At 40.8% G+C, this 23,744-nt stretch overlaps 3 protein-coding genes across 3 annotated transcripts; 1 reads left to right on the top strand and 2 right to left on the bottom strand.

Annotated features, from left to right (window-relative positions):
* The first annotated feature begins 902 nt into the window (after nt 1-902).
* On the top strand, nt 903-5,758 carry npy8br (neuropeptide Y receptor Y8b). Its single transcript, XM_082556180.1, has 3 exons — nt 903-988; nt 1,391-1,519; nt 3,200-5,758. Exon 3 carries the CDS (start codon nt 3,351-3,353, stop codon nt 4,437-4,439), a length of 1,089 nt encoding a protein of 362 aa, XP_082412306.1. The 5' UTR covers nt 903-988; nt 1,391-1,519; nt 3,200-3,350; the 3' UTR covers nt 4,440-5,758.
* Nucleotides 5,759-14,554: 8,796 nt separating this feature from the next.
* LOC309719487 (progonadoliberin-1) lies at nt 14,555-15,262 on the bottom strand. The gene is made up of 4 exons (XM_082555642.1): nt 15,202-15,262; nt 14,952-15,102; nt 14,763-14,861; nt 14,555-14,644 (listed from the first exon to the last, which is right to left on the bottom strand). Exons 1-4 carry the CDS (start codon nt 15,210-15,212, stop codon nt 14,597-14,599), a joined length of 309 nt encoding a protein of 102 aa, XP_082411768.1. The 5' UTR covers nt 15,213-15,262; the 3' UTR covers nt 14,555-14,596.
* Nucleotides 15,263-17,191: 1,929 nt separating this feature from the next.
* kctd9a (potassium channel tetramerization domain containing 9a) lies at nt 17,192-23,588 on the bottom strand. The gene is made up of 12 exons (XM_082556174.1): nt 23,431-23,588; nt 23,013-23,134; nt 22,889-22,932; nt 22,695-22,791; nt 22,545-22,603; nt 22,322-22,450; nt 22,110-22,177; nt 20,248-20,343; nt 20,013-20,162; nt 19,529-19,634; nt 19,274-19,407; nt 17,192-18,779 (listed from the first exon to the last, which is right to left on the bottom strand). Exons 1-12 carry the CDS (start codon nt 23,476-23,478, stop codon nt 18,663-18,665), a joined length of 1,170 nt encoding a protein of 389 aa, XP_082412300.1. The 5' UTR covers nt 23,479-23,588; the 3' UTR covers nt 17,192-18,662.
* Between the last annotated feature and the right edge of the window lie 156 nt (nt 23,589-23,744).

Below are 23,744 nucleotides of genomic sequence, written 5' to 3'. Positions count from 1 at the left end.
TGGATGACTGAGAACCTTCACAGACATGTGTTATCACTGATATATATTTTTATTCAACTAAAGAAATGGGAACAAATTACATGTTTTGTGACAGACTGCTCTCCATTAGGTACAATTTTTAAAACTACACCTTTGCTGAATTTCTTGTTATGTGTGGACAAAACACTGGTTCATCCCTTAAGTTAATCACCTTTTTTCATGCTTGAATGCTTGTAAGTCAGGGTTAAGTGAACAAAAAAGGGGGAAAAGGTCAGGAACAAGGCCTGAATTCACAAGACTGAAAAACAGTCAGTGTCCAAAGAAAAACTCTGAAATAGTTTCAGAAAGCCTGGAGAACCACTGATCAAGACCACTTTAAAGAATTAGCAGAAACTCAGGCTCCCTGGAAGCCAAACACAAAAAAAGGGACGACCGGCTCAAGACTTTTGCATAGTACTGGATTTCATTCTATACTTTATTGTTATACAGCAAGCACTGTCTGGTTTTTTAAAATGCGCTAAAAAAAAAAATAACACGTGAATATAAATTTACTGTGATATTACGGCAATTCCTGATCTGGGAGACATGAAAGCTGACGTCGTTACGAGAAACCTCCGCGTGCCCCTTTTCCAAGAAACAAAAACGGATCATCTGATGTCACTAATACATGTCTCCAGGCTTCAGGTGGGTACGGCCAGCGTCGGTCTGGCTGAACCAAACCATATATCAAACAGCTGAATTTCCCCATTGGCCCCCGTGCGTGTGCGAGAGCGCGTGAGTGCGCGCGCCTGCGTGCGCGCGTGCCAACCACGGAGAACTTATTATGTAAGATGTTCCCAGTCGCATCTCTGCCTGCAAGTGTGAGGCATGAGGTCGCTTTAAGAGACATCTCAGCTCCTACCAGTGGTCCTGGCAGGACACCACCTACCTCCTCCTCGACCACAAACTCTCAGCTTTGTCTCACTTGATGCACAGCGGCGCGAAGAAGTCCTGGAAGAAATAAGACTCGGTAAGAAACGGTGGCTAATTAGTGTGCCATTTCCTCTGGCTTCTAACTCTTGCAGGTGGCGATGGGAGTGAGTAATTAAAATTCCCAGGACGGTTATTTATTTTTCATCATATGCTAAAAGAAAGCTCTAATGACCTTTTTCTAGGTGATGGCTCTCTGTAGGCTCGTGCGTTCTTGCGCGTAGAGTTTTTAATAACCTGATCGCTCGCGCTGGGATTGTTGATTCCCGTCGCTTGTCGGTCTCCCCAGTCCAGTGGGATTTCCTTCCTTCCCTCGAAATATTTGCCCCCCTGGTCAGACTGATCTCCAAAATGACATGCTTAAAGTCTAAGTGGAGCTTTATATTGGACATTTACCGGTTTGTGATGTGGAAATGATTGACGAGTCTCCCCCCCCGGACAGAAAAGCAGTTGGCATCTACCAACAGAGGTCTCCTTCACCTGTCCGGAGCTGAGAAAGTCCGCCCAAGTGCGAGCAGACGCACAGCTGCAGAGAGACAGTGGATCCAGGACAGAGCTACAAAGACCGAGGGTAGGGCGCGCGCACACAATCATACTATCATACTTTTCATTGATTTATGCGTTTCAGCCTCTGTAATAATTCATGTGCTGACTTTGTGTCTTGGCAAAGTTGTTTGGTTTGGTGACAGAGCAGGGATAACAACACAGAGTGGGGGGAATCTACATTTTGCATTCATCTCTATTTCGAGATAAATCCCCACGAGATATAATTTCTCCTTCTGTGTGGTTTTTTTTTCCCCCTGCAGTGACTTCACACATTCCTCCCATTCAGACTATTTTTATTGTTTCCCCACCCAGCAGGTTTCCTACTTGTGTGTAATCTGGAAATAATCGGTATAATTTACACATTAAGGATGAAATCTAATGTCAGCTTTTAGCAAAATTTCTCGTTACTTTTGCTTCTACTCCTCCGCCTGCAGACACCGCACAATGGGAAGCACTGCATCGCTTCACAAGTCCAAATTCTGTCATAAATATTCTGCATCAAGGCTCTGAAGGATGGGTCTTGGCTACATGTCCGCCATATGCGTTGAAACAGAGTCAGACTAAGTTTGGCACCCAGAAAAAGATTGTGTACCACAAATGAATTCAAGTCATTTTAGCCTCCAAGTTCAAGTATATACCTGAGTTATTCTGGTTCTATCTGTGTACCGCAGACGAAGCGACACATTCTAATAGGACATCAGAGCTCATTATCGAGACAGCCACGAGCAATTAATGTCCTACCTGTCAACATTTATCATTGTTAAGGAGTGCTCAATTAAAATGATAAATACTTTCCATCCTTTGGTGATTTAATCCTGTCAGCATGTTTGCAAAATTATTTTCTAGGGAACTGAGCTGTGGGCAAACATCTCAGTTAATCAGGGCTCTTTTTACTGCTGTGCATACGCACTTACAATAATTATACACATGCGGATACACACACTGCTCAGAAGTCCTTGGCCTTGGTGGAGTGGAATTGTATTTCTGCTGTTTTCCAGTGCAGCCGTTTCTCGGGAACTGTAAGGACTGTGAGGCTTCTGTGAATGTCCAGTGACGATGAAAGCTGTTACGGACAGAATAAATTCCCATCACTTGATAAGAGTGATTGGAGGGGGGGTGATTGTTTCTGAAGGAGCAGTCATTATCACTGTTATTGTGATGGAAATTTGAACCAGCATGCCATTACAGTGACGCCGCAAAAACCTAGATCTGTGCTTTTTCTCTTATGATATTCCATCAGTGCATCATTTATTCTCATTGCCTGCTTGCAAAGATTTATAATTTTAAAAAAAGTGGGGGTCTGTGTTCTGCTCGTGATATCTGCATAGCGAGATTAATTATCCCCTTCATCAGTTTCTGTTTTTGTTATATGGAAACTACCTCTGCTGCGTGCGAAGTTGAATCTCCAATACTGAACACACTCTTTTAAAAAGACACTTGTGGAATGGCATCCTGATGCGCTGCACATTTTAAAATCCTATCCTGCAGCATGGCAATCAGTTCTAATGGGTAAAATGAGCTTTTTAGCGAGCGAAGGTCAATTTCCTGTCATGCTGGTGTGTTTGTGGTTGCTACATTTAAATTTGAGCAATAAACCGAAGTCTTCATTTCTTAAAATTCCATTACTGTGAAAATAAAAAAAACTCCAATGATGGAAAATTTTGTTAAAGGTTGCACATTTCTTTTCCTGTTTTCTTTTTTCCAGGCCACAAAGGAAGACTGCTTTAAAGACTGGCTGAGCTTAAGGATTAGGGAAAACTCTTATATCATTCATAAAATAATTACAGCAGGTGCTGCAAAACAATCTGGTTCGATTGGTCCTCTGTGTTCGAAGCGAGCCTGGGAAAACTATTGCCATGGAGCTGCAGCACAGCACCAATCACAACCAAGCCTCGTGGAATTCGACCGAGGACTGCTTGCTGTCGGTGAGTGGCACCACGTTACTCATCATTGCTTACAGTACAGTCATGGCAGTGGGGCTCATTGGAAACTCCTGCCTGGTGTTTGTCATCACACGGCACAAAGAGATGCACAACGTGACCAACATCTTCATTGTCAATCTGTCCTGCTCAGACATTCTCACGTGCATTATATGCCTGCCGGTCACTATTATCTACACACTGATGGACCACTGGATCTTAGGAGAGACCCTCTGCAAGCTCACACCTTTCATCCAGTGTATATCAGTCACTGTCTCCATCTTCTCCCTCGTTCTGATCGCCATGGAGCGCTACCAGCTTATCGTCCACCCGACAGGATGGAAACCCATGGTAGCCCACTCCTACCTGGCTGTGGCTATCACCTGGATTGTGGCCTGCATAATCTCAGTGCCTTTGCTTTCCTACAACGTACTCATTTTGCCTTTTCAGAACTTCAGCACTCCACTCCCAATAAATGACAACTTTATTTGCATGGAGCAGTGGCCGTCAGTTAAGGAACGGCGAGCTTACTTCACCTCCCTGCTCGTCTTTCAGTACTTCCTCCCGCTTATCCTCATCATGGTCTGCTACCTGCATGTCTACCTTCGCCTGAGGAGGAGGAAGGACATGGTGGACCGCAGCAGGAACACCGCTCAAAAAAAGAACAAGGGCTCCACGAGAATAAATGCCATGTTAGTCGCCATAGTCGTGGCTTTCGCCCTCTCCTGGCTCCCGCTCAACGTCTTCAACACGGTGTTTGACTGGCACCACGAGCTCATCCCGTCTTGCAGCCATGACATCATCTTCTCGCTGTGCCACCTCACTGCCATGATCTCCACCTGCGTCAACCCGATCATCTACGGTTTCCTCAACAGCAATTTCCAGAAACAGCTCAAGTCCACGCTGCTGCGCTGCCGCTGCTGGGCCGTGGTGGAGAGGTACGAGAGCGTGCCGCTCTCCACCGTCAGCACAGAGGTCACCAAGGGGTCGATTTTGAGCAACGGCTCTGTCAGCAACAATACGTAAATCCATACTTTTTTTCTTTTTTTTTCTTTTTTTTTAACTGAAAGACAAAGAAAGCAGCTGGTGCTCTTCAGCCTTTATTGTGTCACTCTCCAGAGATTTTCTTTCTTTCTTGGTTTGACATTTGCAAAAGGTAGACTCTTCAGGACGGCAGTCCAGAAGGAGCAGGCTGAAGAGCCCTAAGCAGGATGGCAGGTTGTCCTCCAATCAGTATGAGTCCACATGTAAGAGGAAAGAGAACGCAGTGATGGTGCAAAGGTTGGACAGGTTTACAGGATATTTACAGTATGTATAGTCTTTTCCCCCACGTGCTGTCGCATATAAAAAAGAGGAGATGCCTTTTTACTCTGTTACACCATGTTTTCTCTCTGCAATGATCTGCTTGGAAATCATGTTTAAATGCATATTAGCACCCCAAGAGAGTGCTGGAAGGACAAAAAAGCAGGTGGGTCGTGGAGCAGCAAATGTTTTTATTTTTATTTTTATTTTATTTTTTATTTTTTTTATCTGGTGTTAATAGTGATGACAAAAACATCGAGGGGTTGTGAACTGCAACATGTAAATGATTATCAACAGAGTAGCTTAGAATACAACCAAAGGAGGGAACATTTGTGCATTAGATGTAGCTCTAGGCGGAGGACTTACCGGCATCATTTTAATGCATTTCTTATTACCTAAACCCGCCACCGTTGTCGCTTTAATGGTCTTTTGCAGAGAACCTTGGCAAAAGATGAATGCATTTCATGCTGTTTGATACGTCCATGCTCCCGTGTGTGTGTGTGTGTGTGTGTGTGTGTGTATATAATACAGATGTGTAGGGGGGTCATAAAATGTGCGACACAGCCACCATTTCTCAATCGCAATAAAACAAAATAGAAGTGGCAGTAAAGGACAAGAGCGGGCTCCTTCCGTTGTATATAAGATAAAGCACAGTTTTAGCGTGTGGTGTGCAATAAAAAGCACTGTGTAGCATAGCACTATAGAAAGTATCTCTAGGAAATGTGTTGTAATATTTGCTTCATATTTAGCTCTTGTACTGACTTTTTTTTTTTTTTAAACTCTTTTCTTTGTTTCTGCCTTGCTTTACATGCTGGTTTGAAGCTGTCATCTTGCAGGTCAAGTTACCCAGGAAAGTAAATGCTACCCTTTGACCAGAAGGCTGGTCATTTAGCGCTGGTTTGATATATTTTTTTGTGTTATATAGTGTACATGGGGGGACCCTCCAAACCCTTCAACTTCTAAATATTAAATATTTCAAACTCTTTGTTTCTTTCTGAGGTCAAATTCTGTGTGCTGCCTCAGTGTGCATTATTTAGAAGGGGGAAGTCTGAGATCACAACACATTTTAGATGCGCTCGTAGTGTTGAATAAATCAGTGTTGTGTTTGGTGCAATAGATGTTAAACAGCACGGGAAGGGGAGGAAAGTGTATGAGAGATCAATGGGAATTAGTGCTGAATATTCATATTCGGGGAATGCCTGCTAACGCTCATGCTTCGTCCTGTCTGAAAGGGAGATCAAAGACCAACTGCGAGAGATTTTTTTATTTTTTTATTTTTTATTTTATATTTATTTTATTTTTGCTGCCAGGTGCCTTGTAGCTTTTATGATATTTCAGGAGGTCGAGTGTAAGATGTTTTCACACTTTACAAAGACCCAAACCTGTTCACCTGCCATGCTGTTTTCCAAAAGGCAGCTTAGCCCTGAAGAGAGCTCTCAGGTCCTTGTCAGCATAATTGACTGCATGCTTCTGCTGGCCTGTGCTGCCCTTTGCTGACTTCCAATCCCCTCTCCTTTCCCATATTTCACTCCTCTAGTCTGTTTCCTTTCAGAACACCAGCCGAGTGAAGCAGAAGTGTTCATTCCCCCCGCCCTTGCAATAAAGGACCCAAGATGCCAGAGGTAGTTGCAAACTCCAGTGGCACTTGACAACGAGTGGAACCTAAATTAGCCCCCCCCCCCCCCCCCCCCCTTTTTTTTTTTATTTTTTTATTACATTGTTACCAATTGTAACCCAGTCTACAAGCACATTACTGCACTACGAAATGAAGCTCAGCTGGAGACAAATACTTAATGAGTCCACAGGGCCAGTCTCTCCTTGTCAGTCGAGCTGTTCCAGGAAGACTGGGATCTTGGCTCTGTGCATTTTAATTTAGAGAGATTCTCTTTTTTTTTCTTCTTCTTCTTTTTTTTTTTTAAAGGGAAAAAAAGAAAAAATCTCTCCAGATCACAGGAACAACATGAACTAGTTGGCCAGAGATTTGCTCAAGCTGTTGTTTTGAGCATTTCAATTCTCCTCAGTCATATTCTTGCTTTCCTTTCAACAGTGAGAATGATGTATAATTCATCTTGCTTTACCTTGTGTCAATATTCATAGCAAGAGGATCAATATTACAGTGGAAACCTGAGGGGTTTGTGCTGCCTGTGCCAAAGGATTTGTGAAGAATTACAATATAGATGTGCTACAGAATGATTTTTCAGCTTGTACTCTTTGCTGCAATCTCATGAGACAAAGTCAATGGCACCTCTGATCCCGGCTGAGAAAGAACTAATCTTTAGACTTTGGCAGATGAAAAGGTCAAAGGAAGACCAGCTGCTGATTTTCGAATCCCAGTCCTGGTGTTATGCAAATACCGACATCCGTTAGACATGTAGGTTGTTCATTTACAGGTCAAACACATAGATCGGCTAGGTCAATATTTTCTTGTTCCCTTATCATTCTGCTGAATTGCCCTAATGGTCCTCCCACATTGTGTTCATCAGATCTTGCAGGGAAGCTTTATCGTGACAGTGTTCAGTTTCATCTGCTGATTAGCAGATGAAACTGAACAAACACCATGACAGCGAGAATACATGACCACCTCCAGAATACAATTCTGCGTGTCTCCGGTATTAAAATACATCTGGAAATTATTTTTTTTTCTTTGTAGACTGCAAGATATTTCTTGCCTTCATTTGCCTATGTGTCTTCTGTACTATTCAAAATAACACACACACAGTTGCTTCTTGCATAATGCAAGCAGACTTGACAGCTTGGAATAGCAACTCCCTGATTGGTGTCGGCCAGGTTGTACTCACGATTTTCTGTTGCGTGCATGAAAAGATAGATAGATAGGGTCTTGGCCTCTGCGTCCGGCCTTCCATTTTCTTTGAGGAAAAGACCACAGCCTCTTTTAGTTGCCTGGTTACAGCTTCCTCGGGGTATTCAATGGGTCTCCTTCAAGCTGACACAGAGCACCAAGCTATTAAAGTCACTTTATTAAACACTGACAGAGGAGCTGCACAAGGCGGAAGCAGTTCAGTGGACCCATGTCAGCCAAACAGTCCTACGTAAGACATGATTGCTGAGGATGCTTGATGACGCACAGCAACTTTCCTTTTGACTTGCACTGGCTTGTGATAGTTACATCACAGCAAGCAGTTTTTTTTTCTTAAAAGAGCATTTCTGGAAGTTGTAGCAGGGAAAGCACAGGCGTGTGTAGCTACATTCATATTGGCAGTATGTCATTTGCCTGTGTCAAGGCCAGTTAATATTGCATGGTTTATTGCAAGGACACCAGGAGGAAAGGCTTTATTAAAGGAACATTTTCATATTTTGGCAAAGACACAAGAGTCAGGTTGGAAATTTCATTGCAATTCTCACGCCTGAAAAGCAAATATGAGATGGAGCCAGGAGCCGAAGACACTTTAAAATCTGATCCAGATCACCAGAGACAAAACCTTTTTGTTTCTGCTTCACAGTCAGATCACATATTAGCCATGGGTTTGGTTTTGTTTCTGCTATTTTAAATCCCTTTATTATTATTTTTTTTCCAAGAATGGATGATATTGAAGAGTTAATGTGCGTTCACAGACCATTCAGCTGGGGGAACAGTGCACCCTGGAGTAGCGCACTCCCAGCAGACAATATATAAGACCACCTGCAGAAGCTGTTTATAGCTTAAAGACTAGAACATTTAGGTCCTGTTCAAGATTGCCTGAAGTATAAAAATGACCTTTGCACAGAGTCAAGTCTTTTCCAGCCTTTATATAAAAATATAGCAGATAAAACAGAGTTAGTTTCTTTTCTAACTCTTTCCAAGGTTTTTTTTTTTAAAAAAAAAGAAAGCTTACTTCACTGTAATTTCTTCGCAATACACTTTCTCTTTAGTTTCACACATAAAATTGGTCTCCAGATTCAAAGCCTACAGAGTCTGCCAGCTCCATGACTAAGGCCCCTGTTCTCTCTTATTAGTTCATCTATTCTCAGGCTGGTCTCAGTGAGACTAATTACAAGTAACCTGGTGGACCTCACAGCTGGTGGGGGGTCCATGCTCAGCAGCAAGGAGCTCGTTTCCTTGTACAGTGTGATTTAAAATCTGCTGCTGATGTTCCTCTTGAGGGAAGCAACAAGAATAATAATAGCAGAAGTTTCTTATAGTCAGTAATGTTTGACATTTCAAATGGAGGGTGGTTACTGTACACGAGGGCATTGATCTCCGGTCGATATTTCATGTCCTGCTGCGCTGTTGCGTTTCATAGATGATTCAGCCCTTATCAAAGCTCTTTAAATAAAGGACAATACTTGACCCATGTGGTGTGGACTGTATGCTCAACCAAAGTAGCAGCAATCTCATCAGTAACTACGGAGACGATTTTCTGTCGTGTGTGTGTGTGTGTGTGTGTGTGTGTGTGTGTGTGTGTGTGTGTGCCCCAGTAACACCAGAGTGACAGACAGATTGAACTACTGTGAGAAAAAACAAAAAACACTTTCCATTGAAGATAAGAGTGCGGCAGCCCCACTCGCTCTTCAGCAGGATATTACAGGCTGCTGTATGGATGTCAAATCGTCGTGATGAATAAACTTCGATTTCTTGTGCAGTTTGTTTAAAATTCGAAGCACACATTGGCCCGGCTGAATAATTGTGCTTATCAAACCATAAATAAGCACTTTTATAATGCAGAGGAGATTGCGGAGTGCACATGAAATGGACTGAGCGAGCAATGAGCTGTTGCGATACAGTAAATTGGCTTCGGGCACATGTCCTGTTGGAAAGCAAACACAGTAATGTACAGTAAATGTCATTAAATGGTGCTCTTGACGGGATCCGGTGCAGTAGGGAGGGGGCGGCAGTGGCGGTCCTAGCCTGTTTGGCGCCCCAGGCAAATAGGGTTTATTTCTGGGATTTCACACAACCCAGGATTCAAATCATGAATAGATAATGGGCTTGGATTTACAACATTATGAATGCAATGTGCTCTATTTGGAAGCAGCAGGTCTCCCTCCCCTTTCGACTGGTTGTGTGTGAGACTTTAAATCATCAAACTGTAAATTATAAATTTTCAATTGTTATTGATCCCTTTACCCCGAGTCCTAAAGTGTAGGCTATATTTATTTTCTTACTCTTCTTATATTTATTGTTTGTTTACTTGCACTGCTGTAACTGGAGCCTCGTCGTCTCGTCTCTCTATACTGGACTGTATGTGGCAGAGATGACAATAAAGTTTACTTTGACTTCAGCAGCAAGCAGGCATACCGAGGGCTCTCGCGATCACTTTTCGCGTATAGAATTTCGAAAAAACATCGGCGCAAATTACAAGTCTGTATCATGATGTCTGGTGTTTTCGTGTTTGCTGTTTTGTTTTTATTTTGTTTTATATTGTGAGTTGGTTATTAGATGCTGCTCCAGCCAGCCAGAGAACTCCGCCCCCCACCACGATGCCGCCCCGTGTCGCCCGTATCAAAACCCTCACTGGGGGGCGGAGTACAAGTCCACGCAGTAGATAAAACCTCAGAGGTACTTGGAGAGAGCATGCAGACTTTACAAAGTTGCAGCTCAATTTGTGAACATGACAGCTACAAAAATATCACACCGACACTAAAACATGGAAAGATGGACTGTCATGTTGTTGTCTAGTGACCCCTGGTGGCTAGAGACGCTGCATCAGGCTCGTGTGTCCTGCTGGAGCCAAAAACAAGTATTTAAAAAAATAAAAATTTAAAAATAAATTTAAAAAAAATAATTATATATTATTTATATATTTATATATTATTATATATTTATATATTATATATTATTATATATTATTTATATATATATATGTATGTATATATATATATATATATATATATATATATACATACATACATACATACATACATACATACATACATACATATATATATATATATATATATATGGTTGTTTTTTTTACCACAAAACTACATTAGTACACACGCCCTTATTTTTATTCGACTGACCAACACACACACACTCCTGCTGGATGGTTTTAGTTGTGGGGTGGAAAGAAATGTGTACTGGAGGACCAACTTTTGTTTTAATGCTTACAAAACCTACATGCAAAAGCTGCGTGGGAACAAACTGTGTTACCACACCCTGCGATGCATTACTAGGACAAAAAAAAGACAAGTAACAGCGGAAGACAGACTGGTTGGGCTGGGCTCCTCCCAAAGAGAAATAAAGGTAGGCACACAAATGATGGCAGACCAGCACAGTCCTCAGACTTAAACCCCAGTCAAGCTTGTTTGGGATGAAGCAGACGGATGGGAGCAGCAGTACTGACTGAACTGAAAGGTTGAAAAAAACGAAGAGGAAACAGAAGATGTGAGAGGGAGAATTTAAAGCTGAATAGAAAGACAAATGTATAAGAGTATGAAGAAGTAGGGTGAAGGAAAGGATGGTGAACTGAAGGGATGAGGGAGCAAAAAGACCGCTTAAAAAAAAGAGAGAGAGAGATCCAGGTGGAGGGCACAAATGGCAGGTATAGGTTCAAAGGGTAGGAAGATGACAAAGTTAGTGGTGAGAAACATAAAGGATTATGAAGATGAAGGAAAAGGGAATGATGAAGAAGGATAGGAAGCTTCTTCCCAAGCATGACCAATAAGGTGTAATTTATACTTACATTTGCATATGTCTTTCTGAGGTAGAGAGATGTAAAGGTCAATGAGTGTAATAGAAAGAGAACAGAAAGTGTGGAAATTTAATATTAATAAGGAAAAATATGGCTAAAAGGGTTGAGAAAGATAGGTCGCTCAGCGAGAAGCACAAAGATGACATCAGTAGAAAGAAAAAGAAGAGGGGTAGTAACAGGAGAAACAAAAAGAAACTGGATAAAATGGAAGAAAGATGAATGTGGAAAGAAAAGAACGGGGAACAGACAGAGTAGTCTAATCCACAGAGTAGACGATTAGTAAAACTGATCAGAGAGAATGCAACTAGTTGGAGGGCTACACTCCTCCTCCTGAATAAAGATGAAAGAAAATTAAAGACAAAGTGAGAGAGAGTGTGGACAAGAGATATTGGAAGATTTTTTTTTTTTGGTTTTTTGGGTTTTTTTAAAAAAAGCCAGTAGAAGAGAAAGACTGACAATAGAGAGGTCGAGTTAAAAAACAACAACCCAGAAACGAGCGGAGTGACAGGCTACAGAAAAGTGGATGAAGATCTGTTAGATGGCTTGGTGAAAGATTAAAAAAAACAAGGCTGAGTGAAAAAGTAAGACAATCAAGATAGAAAGATCAAAAAACACAGAACAGAAGGTGTAGACATGAAAAGAGTGCAGAGGGTCCAAAATAAGGATGTAGGATACAAAGTAGAGAGAGGAAGGAATGAAAGTAGACAGAAAAGGAAGGACACAGAAGCAAAGAAGATGAACGCACAAAGGCGGGGAGGGCAGAATGGGAAAAGAAAATGCTAGGAGACAGGAGAGGGTGTGACACAGAGGCAGAAGAAGCTGGAGAAGTGTATTAGAATTACAGAAGGTGTGAGGTGAAGCTGGAAGAAGATGAAGAGGACACAACAATGGCAGAGCGATGGAGGTTAGGAATGAATTGTATAAGCAGAGCAGTGGGGAAGATGAACAAAAGAAAGAGAGGATGATTAAATGATGGAACAGAAGCACAGAGAGGAAAAAGTACAGACTGTGACTGAAAGGGAGATGAGGACGGGCTGATGGTTTTAGGATAGGAGGTGGGGGTGCAGGATGAAGGAAAAGGTAGATAAAGAAGGTGAAGACTCAAGGGAAGATGAAAGAGGGGAAGGAAGATTGCTGAAGGAGCACACTGGAGAGCAGTGGAAGTGTAAAGGAAACGGAGAGCAAGGCAGGGTTCAGAGGAAGAGGGGTGCCAGAGGCCATGACAACTCGATACAGGATAAGACGATGTAAAAGAAAAATGTCAAACAAAAATTGACAGCTGGATGGAAGAGAGAGAAAAGCCAAGGGGGTGGGGGATAGAGGGGGCTGGAAATATAAGAGGGTTTGCATAGATAAGAAGGAAAGTTAGAAATTTTGATGAAGGGAGATGGAAAAAGAGAACAATATGGCTGAGAAAGTTAGAGGAAAGGCAGATAGGGAGATAAGAGATACATCATGTGATCGTCTGTGCCAGAAAACAAGCAATGTTGAGAGAGGGGAGCTGAAAGCAGGAGCCAAAGAAGACAGCCAGAGAGAAAGGCTGGATGGACGAAGGCGGGAGATACTGGAAAGAAAAGAGACATAATAATAATAATAATAATAATGATAATACATTTTATTTGAGGGCGCCTTTCAGAAACCCAAGGTCTCCTTGCAAAAAACACAATTAATAAAAGGAACAGTAGTCATAAAATACATAAAATAAGTTAAAATTACAAAACAGAGCGTGACAACAGATAAAATCAGCATTAAAGCGAATAAGCCAGTTTAAACAGGTGTGTTTTGAGCTGTGTCTTAAATATGGAGAGGGAGTCAATATTTCTTAGTGCAGGAGGAAGAAAGTTCCAGAGCTGGGGAGCAGAGCGACTGAAAGCTCTGTTCCCCTTAGTGATAAGGTGTGAGGACGGAACGGTAAGATGAGTAGCAGATGATGATCTGAGAGGGTGGGAAACAGTGGTGATATGGAGCAGGTCACACAAATATGAAGGAGCAGATTTATGGATACATTTGAACGTGAGAAGTAAGATTTTAAAATTTATCCTGGCTTCTATGGGCAACCAGTGAAGCTGCTGAAGAACTGGGGTAATATGAGCACTTAACAGAGTGCAAGTTATGAGCCGAGCTGCAGAATACATGGCTCTTTCCTGCTTCCCAGTTGGAGTCAGTCACAGCATCTACTACTATACACATCTACTAAGTCAAAAAAGGTAAAGAGGATTTAAATAAAAAATATATACATATGAAAAATATTTTTCATATTATAGTGCCATAAACATACATACATACATATATATATATATATATACATATATACATATATATATATATATATATATATATACATATATACATATATATATATATATATATATATATATACACATATATATATATATATATATATATACATATATACATATATATATATATATATATATATATATACACATATATATATATATATATATATATATACACATATATATATATATATATATATATATATATATATATATATATATATATATTTTTTTTTTTTTTTTTTTTTTTTTTTTTTAAACAGAAGAACTGGTAACATTTTATGTTCCAAGAGTCAGGTGTAAGGTGTACAGTAATTAAATGGATTTTCAGTGTATTTTATTTGAAATTATTATTAAATTATTATTATATTTAGATTTAAATACTTCAAGGTCCACTGATGCACCAAAAAGTATCGCGTATTTGCGATATTAGAAGCAGAAATATTGTTTTTAAGCAGAATTAGCAAAAAATACATTAAAAAAATACATAAAATTACTATTTTCTAAAATTATAGTGTTTCTGAAGAAGAATTGTATTGTGTCATTTTTAGTTGCCAATTTGTAACAATCTTCCAAATCCCTACACGACAATACTTACTGTACATAATACCATTAACTATCCCAAATTTATGCATATTGTTGTCATTGAACTGTGGCTGTAAATTTTCTCCTTAGCCAAACTTGACTAAAAGAGAAATTGTCCATTTGACATCAAATACAAAGGGCTTTTTTTTCCTGGTACTGTTTGCTTGGATTTGGGTCATAAGATGAAAATAAATTAATAAATCGAGGTGCTGTTGCATCAAACATTACAAGCAAACTTAGCAGAAAACAAATTCAGTGAGTTGAAAGCTTTTATTTATATTTTAGATAATAAAACAAGAGCAACATTCACAAAAAAATGTTTTATGCTTATATAAAAAATGAAATGTAGAATCAAAGAAATCTTTCATTTCTTGAATGTCCGGTGTCCATTTTCCCTTTCGGCCACACTCGCCTGAAAGGAAAGGAGAAAATTCTTTTGAAAATGAGGTCAGGTCTTTGCCTGCCTTTTGACAGCAATGACAGATGCATCAGTGAATCTAAACATTGAATTATTCAGGAGAAAAACTTACAAGAAGTCCTTTCACTCTGTACATTTTGGCAAAAGGTGATTCCTCTGCACAACCGAAAACACTGCAAGGTGCTTCGACGCGTGGGAACTCTTCAACCATCTTTTGTTGAGGAAAAATGAAGAAACATTGCAGTGAAAAGCAACAGCTGCTAATGTACAGATAAAGAGTTGCTGTTAGACTAATGCTTACATTGCCCAGTGTGTCTGAGAAGTTGTCCAGATCCCTCTTCCCTCCTGGGCTCAGTCCGTATGACCAGTGCTGACAGCAGCCCTGTGGAAACACCGTCCCTGCGAGCAGCAGCCACAGTGCCAAGATTTTTGCAGCCATTCTGAGGATAAAGCTTCACATTTTGCACGTAAGCATGTTAATGATAGAATTTTTCCCCCATTTAACTCCAGATATTGTTTCAGTCCTTATCACATTTCAGATAAGACCTTACCTTCTGTGCATTAGACAAGAACTTCTGATCTCTTCTGCTGTCCTTTGTGAAGTCTGCTGCACATGATTTTCCAAGATTTATATAACTGTGCTTTGTTTCCTCCAACACTTCACTACAGGGGGTCACAAAGTGGGATTAAGCAACACTTGGCAACTCTGGCAACCCACAGAGCTGTTTGAACAATTGCACCTGATGTGTGATTTTTGCAGTTTCTGATCATTTTATGATGTACTTTGAACTGACTTCACAAGATATATGACAGTTATTCCAGAACTGCTTTGGTATGTTTTTCACCTCATGTGTACCCTGATGTACACAAACATCTGTTTTACAGAGCTGCACGTCTCTGGGCAAAGATGCTATGTTGATGTGAGAGAATGGGCAGGCTGCTTTGAACGGATAGTAAGGCAACAGTAACCGAAATAACCAATTATAACAACCAGGGTATGCGGAAGAACATCTGCAGCAGCTGAAGAACACACCAGGTGCCACTACTGTCAGCTAAGAGGAGGAAACTGAGGCTACAGTTTAAACTGGCTCACCAAAATTGGTCAGCATAAAATTTGCAAAACATTCTGATTCACCAGTCTCAATTTCTGTTGCAACATTTGGATGGTAGGGTCAGAATTTGGTGTAAATAATGAAAGCATGAATGCATCATGCCTTGTATCATGTCCATTGACCGTGTTCATCCCTTTTGACCATAATGTACCAGCAGGATTATGCGCTAAAATCTCCTGAAAGTGGTTTCTTTAAGATGAAAGTGAGCCACTGGGGTTAAATGGTCTCCACAGTTCTTTGTTTTGTCCCTAGCTGGCGGTCAGCAGGGGAGGTCGAAGTAAATACGTCGCTGTGGGTGCCGTAGGGTTTCCATCTTGGTCAACAATGCACTTCCAGTCATTGCGATCTGTGTCCTTGACCTTTGCTTGCTTGATGGTTGTTTAAGATCGTCTTCAATTTGCTTGATCCAAGTCGTCTTGGGTGCATCACACTCGATTCTCCAGTGGGCGGTGCACTGCTGCAGCAGAAGGCGATATGGTAGGTGATGGTTGCTCATGCAGCAGACATGGCCAAACCATTGCAGTCGTCACTTCAGGGTCAGCTCTTCCATTTAGGGCTGCTGGTGACATTGACTACGTGTCACGCTGTTGCTGAGGCGGTCATGGAGGGACACTCGGAGAATCTGACGCAAACGGCCCATTTGGGAGACCTCGAGCTTGTTGAGGTTGTGTTTGAGGGTGACCCAGGGCTCGGATCAGTAGAGAAGAATGGGCAATACCAGTGAGCAGTACAGGCGGATTTTGGTGATGAGGGTGACGTTTGTCTTTTTCCAGATACACCATCGTAAGGAGGGGAATGCCGCCGCCGCTTGACCGATTCTTGAGTACATTTCCGCTGTAGATGCCACTTTTCTTGCATCAGAGAGCCGAGGTCTTTGAATTCCCGCAGTTGTTCGATTTGCACGGTGGCTGCATAAGGTCTTCTCAGTTACCAGCTTTCAATCTAACAGAGCATCTTTGGGATGTAGCAGAATGGGAGATTAACATCATAAATGTGTAGCCGACAAATCTGCAACAGTGCGACACTACCACCCTGGTGCTAATAAGGTGTAACTAATAAAGTGTCCAGCGAGTGTATGTTTTCCTAATACTCACAACATAGACCTTTAGTCTTTCCAGCTGTTGGTTGTCAGATGTTGTATTTCAAAACATATTCCAAGTGTGTAGAACTATTCGGCCGATAGGAACATTATCCATTTTGCTCATAAAGACAAGTGCAACTAATGACAGCTCAAGCTGTAGACAGCTGTGCTGAGTCATAGGCCAAAATGTCTAAAAACATTTGCAAATTTTAACAAAGAATGACAAATGCTCATTCAAATGAGCACAAGCAGCAGTTCTGAAGGATGTGACATGTTGTTTAGATGACTGTCATTCGAGAACTGAGCCAAAGCAACCGAGAAAGAAAAACAGATGACAAAGACTTTTTCTTCATAGCAGTTTATTTATAACAGTCATTTATGGAAACATATTTCCATGGTCGAGTGCAATATTCATAGACAGGGATAACTACACAACTCCCTGCCTCAAACAAATCAACCCCAGCCCCATATTGCATTCAGTGAGATGTATTAAAATAAATAACCATAGCTCTTCCATTGGTTTTCACACTCAGGGTGAAATACACATTATGATTGCCTTCATCATTCATTCTCACAGGCCGGGTACCTTCCACTTCATTGAGTGAATAATATTGCATCATTGGTGCAGCTTCGAGCTACAGCTAGAGAAACTTCACTGGTCAAAGACACAGCTTTCCCCCTCCCCCCTCACATGCAAACGGACACTGTGGAACAAGAACTGAAGTTAGATCCTTCAGAAAACAGCTGACAACACCTCTGTCTACTCTAAGAATTACTTTTTGGGGAAGTTTTGGAAGCACTGGATTTGCTTTACACAACATTACATAAGAAAAGCACCAAACCTTTTTGGTGAAAGGATATACCACGTTACACGTTAACATATACATGTGCAAACAAGTTTAAAGCATGATTAAGTGACATACATAAATACACGAAGCACGTTTCCAGGCAAACCCCACTTTAACAACATGAAAATGGACTCTCCTGCCGTACTGGGGATCGGATAAATAACGGATGATGTGCATGAACATTACGATAAGCTTTGCCACATCCGAATGCATGCAGTTGTGGATCACTCACACCTCGGGTTAATAAGAGGTAGATTCACAGAGCACAAAACCAGGGAAAGCTTTTTTTGTTTTGTTTTTTAGGAGACAGAAAAACATCAAACTAGAAAAACAAACCTCACAGCTATACATCTTGTATTGCATACTCGAGCTGTGTTTAAAACGAGCCTGTAGCATAGTTTTATGTTGCTCTAACAGCACTTTTAGCCTGTTAGACTGTGCTAGTGTATGGCTTTGGCTTGCATTATTTCTTTTATAATAATATGTTGTATATCCAGCAATATTAAGTTACATACTTAAAGAAGAATATATATATTGACACAGTTATTGGTAATTAACCCTCTTCCATTTCTGCTACAGCAGCATGCAGTGAAGCTCAATGCTCTGAGCTTTACTGCTCAAAGGTAAGCTTTGATTCCTATTAACATGTCAAGTAATATGAAATAAAAGTATGAAACTAAATGAGTATAGTCACTTGATTACATCCAGACACATCTACACAAACTAGGAACCTTTTACTTTTTTGGTGATAAACGCAGCTGAACATTCTCAAAACACCCTACCATACAAACATACATAAGACAACCCTGGATAAATTCTAGTGCAATATATTTAAAGCTAACATAATATTGGTGGAATGCCAGGGGTGTGCATACATATACCTGTACTGCACTGATAGGTATAGAGAGATCGAAAAGGAGCGACTTGGGGAAAGCTGTGGCCCGCATTGGACTTGCAGGTGTGGTGTTGAGTTATCTAACACTCTGTGACATGTGCAGAGGGGTCAGCATCTCTTCAAAAATGGCTCCCTTGACATTGGACCCTCTCAGGTTAGCTTCTTGTAGATCGCAGCCAGATAGATCACAGTTCTGGACGGGAGAAAAAAAACAAAACAAAAAAAAACCCAATGAAAATTCCTAAGTAATGAGGCGAGCCTTGCCGTCTTTGGCCTGTGCTGTTAACACTGTGTGGATTGTGACAGATCGACCGGCTTCTTGTAAGTTTAGTGAAGCTTTTAATCATTTACAAATGTGCTTCAGGTCAGTGTCTATTTGCTCCACAATCATTCGAAAAGCACAAAGTTTGAGATCTTCAAGTTAAAATGAACATAAAATGGAGAAAGAGCGATAAATTAAACCTGTTTTTGCATGTCATCTAGTTTTAAGATTTCAGGAAACATAAAAAACAAACAAACAAACAAACAAAAACGTGGGACTTTGCTTTTCGCGAGCTGCATCACATATTGGGAATTTTATTCAGATTCGCAGTGTCATTATTTCTGCTCCTGATTTTGATGTCATAAACAAAACCTGCCACCTGAGCCCACTTTATTCTGTGCTTTTAAAGATAATCCTTGACTCACCTCGAGATCTGTCCCTGCTAAAGTAGCTCCCCGCAGATTACAGTTCTTCAGCTTTGCATTTTTGAGAGTGGCCACACGCAAGTTGATACCGGTCATTTGGCTTCCTTCCATGTCGACTCCTTTCAGGTTAGCGCCTGATTTAAAGAAAAAAATAAAAATGATAATAATAAAAATCGTACAGTTAAAACAAAAACAAAAAATAAAAACGAAATTAAGGCTGCCTCCTTTTTCATCAGAAAAGCTTTTAAAGATTACCTTCCAGGTTGGCCTTCAGTCCAGATGGATCTTCAAAATTGCATCCTTTGAGAGAAGCTCCCTCAGCATTGGAACACAGCATCTTCACCCCTTGTAAGTTAGCACCCTGCAACCAGCAGAGCAAAGAGCAAAAGTTTTTATGATAGTCTGACCTAACCTCTACAAATTATTAATGAAAAGATTATGGAGAAAAAAAGTGCCTTTTTTTTTAAATAAGCTGAATGTGAGAGGAAGATTTGTAGCAGTATCTTTAAGATATTAAAGAACAGAGTAGTCCTTTTTTCTACACAAGTGAGGGGGCAGCAGATAGAGACCAAAAATCCTAAGACAAGTACATTTTTGCATCACCACAAGGCCAACATTTAAAAAAACATAACAAACAAAAAAATAGCACATTAAGATACACGGAAGGAGGAAGCATTTACAGACGTGAATGGATATGTATAAGATTTAGCCTGAACAACACCAGAGCCGCCACGCTTACATCCAGGTTGGCTCCAGAGAGATCAGCCCGCTCCAGATTGGAGCAGCACAGGTTGGCATGTGTCAGATTGCAGCGGCTGAGGTTAGCCATCTTGAAATTGATGTAGCGCAGGTCAAGTCGGGACAGATCGGCGCCACTGAAATTGAGTCCCTAGAAACATTAAGAGCAATAGGGTCAAGTATAAATTTGATCAGATGATATGAGAGTGAATTAAAACGGTTTCATCTAACCGTACCTGACAGCGGAGCTCTGACTTGGTCGGTGTTGCCAAAAGAAAACGGACAAACTCTTTGCGGGAAATAGGAGAGTGGTCCTCGGGTGGCTGCGAGTTCTGTTTAAAAAGAAAGCATGCAAGGGAGAGATCACATTTTTAACAACCATGTTTCCAAAGAAGCAGAGGTGATATGTAAAAATCAAAATTCTCAGTTAAATTTGGGCTTTCAGTGAGTTCCAAATGACTCCATACTTTCTGCATTTACAAAGACAGGTTATAATTCTGATAATAAAATATTAATGTTAAAACAAATTTTTTTTTTATAAATAATTGAAAAATATATTCCGATATTTAATTTCCCAAAAAACTGTGGGGGGGAAAAAAGCAATCACGTGGCAGATCATAATATCAAAAAAAGTTAATTGACAACAGCTCATTAGCATAAATGGGTATTTATCCATTCCACTGCACACAATGGACAAGACCAAAAACTTGTATTGTTGTGTTTTAGTAACACAGACATGGACTCAGGAACACGTCTGAAAACAAATGACGGTAAACTGTTTCCAGGTGCACCCATAAATGGAGCGTCAATACGGAGAGAAATAATAGGATTAGCCGGCTTATTAAGAGCACAGCTCAAAGTCAGCATGTGTGGTGGAGGTGCATTAATGCACATGGCATGGGTAACTAGCACATTTGTGAACGCACCATTTAAGATGAATGGTATACACAATTTGACGTGACATATTCTACTTCCCAGTTGATTTGTTTCCTTTTCAAGGAAAGCCTCTACACCATTCATGTAAGACAATGCCAACCACATTCTATGGCAGCTGTGACTCAGGAGGTAGAGCAGGTCGTATATCAGTCGGAGCAGTGGTCCCAAACCTTTTTTGCACCACGGACCAGTTTAATGTCAGACAATATTTTCACAGACCGGCCTTTAAGGTGTCGCAGATAAATACAACAAAATAAAATGATACAGACAAAAACTGTGGCATTATGTAAATATAATAGTAAATTCAGCTGTGTAATTGTGTAACTTTATTAGCAGCATCCTCCTGAAATGCGCCAACAACATTGAGAGTAACATCCTCCTCTCTGCTTCTTGATGCTCTCTGGTTGCTATAGTAACACGTAAATATTTCCTTCAAAATAAGACACACGACTACAACACGGGAAAAGACCCAGGGAAACCGACTTAACGATAAAAACCATACATTTCACACCCGAGCCTCAACTCTCGCGGCACGGTACCAAACGACTCACGGACCGCTACTGGGCCACGGACCGCTACCGGTCCGTGGCCCGGGTGTTGGGGACGGCTGAGTCAGAGGATTGATTCCCCAGCCGGGGGTAGTTGGGCAAGATACTCAACCTCGATTTGCTCCTAATGCAACCATTGGTGTGAGTATAAATGCTAGACAAAACGCTTGGGTGTAAGAAGAAAAAAAAGAAGTGGTTTTATAGATATATGTGTAACGGGTGAATGTGGCTTGTAGTTATAAGCACTCTGCATGCTCAGTTACAGTTTACCAGCTTCACATATCAACATGGCTGCATAATAAAAAGCATCTGAATGTGAAGCAGGCATGGACTGAAAGACTAAAAACAAAAACATGCACAAAAAGTACAACAATTGCTTTCCCAGAGTGTTGTTTCTTTAAAAAAAAGAAAAAAATAACATTACAGTCATCAAATTCAAAATGAGTATGCAATTTTAATACTTCTTGTTTTTTTTCTTCTTTGTACTGTTCTCTATCAAATATCGGGTTTAACTGGTTTACAAATTACTTCAGTTTGTTTTTATTAACATTTTTAACAGCATAAAACGTGATTTTATTGTAAACTAGCTTTTTGACTTCCGCATTAAAAACTACCTTGATCGCTACTTCAAGCTGTTCAGCAAGCTGCTCAATTCCAAAGAAGCGAGCCTCCTCGAGGACACCTGGAAAACATTCAGGAGATTGCTACATATCCCTCCATTTTTTTAAACATTTTAGACATTAGATCACTTGCATGCAGGTAGACCTCATCATTTAGGAATAACATTTTTAAAAGAAGGAAAAAAAAGAAAAAGAAGAAAGGTTACCTCGTATATTTATGCCTTCATTGATAATGAGCTGACCGTGTCTCAAGTAGTTGAGAATAGGCTCAAAGTACTCAGGGCTGCGGTCAATGAGGTAAGCCCCATGCTCGTCCTGTTTGTTTCCCCACACATCTGAAAACAGACACAACACAGAGCTTGACGAAACTTACTCAATAACATGGCTGAATAAGAACTGAAATGCTCATTGATCAGCTGGTCTCAGTACCCTTCTCTCGAAACATGTGAGCGAGCATACTCTCCGGCTCCTTGCTGACCAAGGTGCTCCTGATTATAAAAGAAGATGCATTCAGCAACCAGAGAACAGAGAAACAACGAATGAGATATGGCATGAAAGCTGAATTTAAAGCGCAAATACCTGGTGGTGGTGAAAAGACGGCCACCAATGTTAAGGGTTAGCCAGTCAGTGTGAGCTGCCAGCGGATCTGATGTAATCTTGGCTTCATTTTGAGGGTCTGTGATAATAAAGTGAAGGAAGACAACAGAGACATTGAAACCTTTGGACACTCTGACAGTGGATGAGACTCCAGCAGCAGACATGCCAGCACTCACCAATAAATGGATCTCCTTCTGACACATACAGCACGTCGTCATCTCTGGGAGAGGCACAGACGCACATGTCAGAAACATAATGTAGAGAGGAGACCTTCAAATTTGTTGTCACAGCTGAGCTTACCTTATAAGGGCAATGTCATCAATGAGACCACCCTTTCCATTGTACAAACAGGAGGCTTTGATTCCTAACTTATTGCTTGCTACAGATAGTAAGTCAGACAAGGTTCCGTATACTGCTACAACCTAAAGAGAGGGGGGGAAAACGATGGATTAAGGACTGAAAGCAAAAGGGTCACTCCAGCCTAACATACACATGACATAAATGACTCACGGTGGAAATGGTGATTGACCTTAAAGTTCAACGGTAGTTTATTTGTGGAAAAAAATGTAATAAAGTCAGAGATTAACCCTGTCATCATATGAGTACATGATGTGGCGTTTGAGTATCAGCAGTTAGCAGTGCATCCTGAAACACCTTAGGTACGTACAGTGGAAAAAGCCAGTCATTCTGCGGCCCAAGCTCTCACACTATTACCCACCTTGCCATTTTTACATGTCCCGTTAACAAATAACGTGACTCTTCTCATTCTTCACGCGCTATGGCTGAAGGTCTAGTAAGGCTAAAATAATAGGACAATGACGTATCCTTTCCCAGCTACTCTCCTTTTCGTGTGCCGAAACAAATGAAGCTGACTAGCTTGCTGCATCAGACAACAACACGAGACAAAAGATGCCTTCACAGCTGTCGGGAAAACTAGATATTTTTTGCAAGTGTAACTTGGAGGAATACTTATAGGCACAGCTGAACTTGGGAGTGTTATTATTATATTTAAAAAGCTCAATGTGTTTTCTA

The sequence above is a fragment of the Aulonocara stuartgranti genome (assembly GCF_965226115.1).
Source record: "Aulonocara stuartgranti genome assembly, chromosome: 12".
In the NCBI taxonomy this organism is placed as follows: Eukaryota; Metazoa; Chordata; class Actinopteri; order Cichliformes; family Cichlidae; genus Aulonocara; species Aulonocara stuartgranti.
This window is presented reverse-complemented; position numbering and strand designations above follow the sequence as displayed.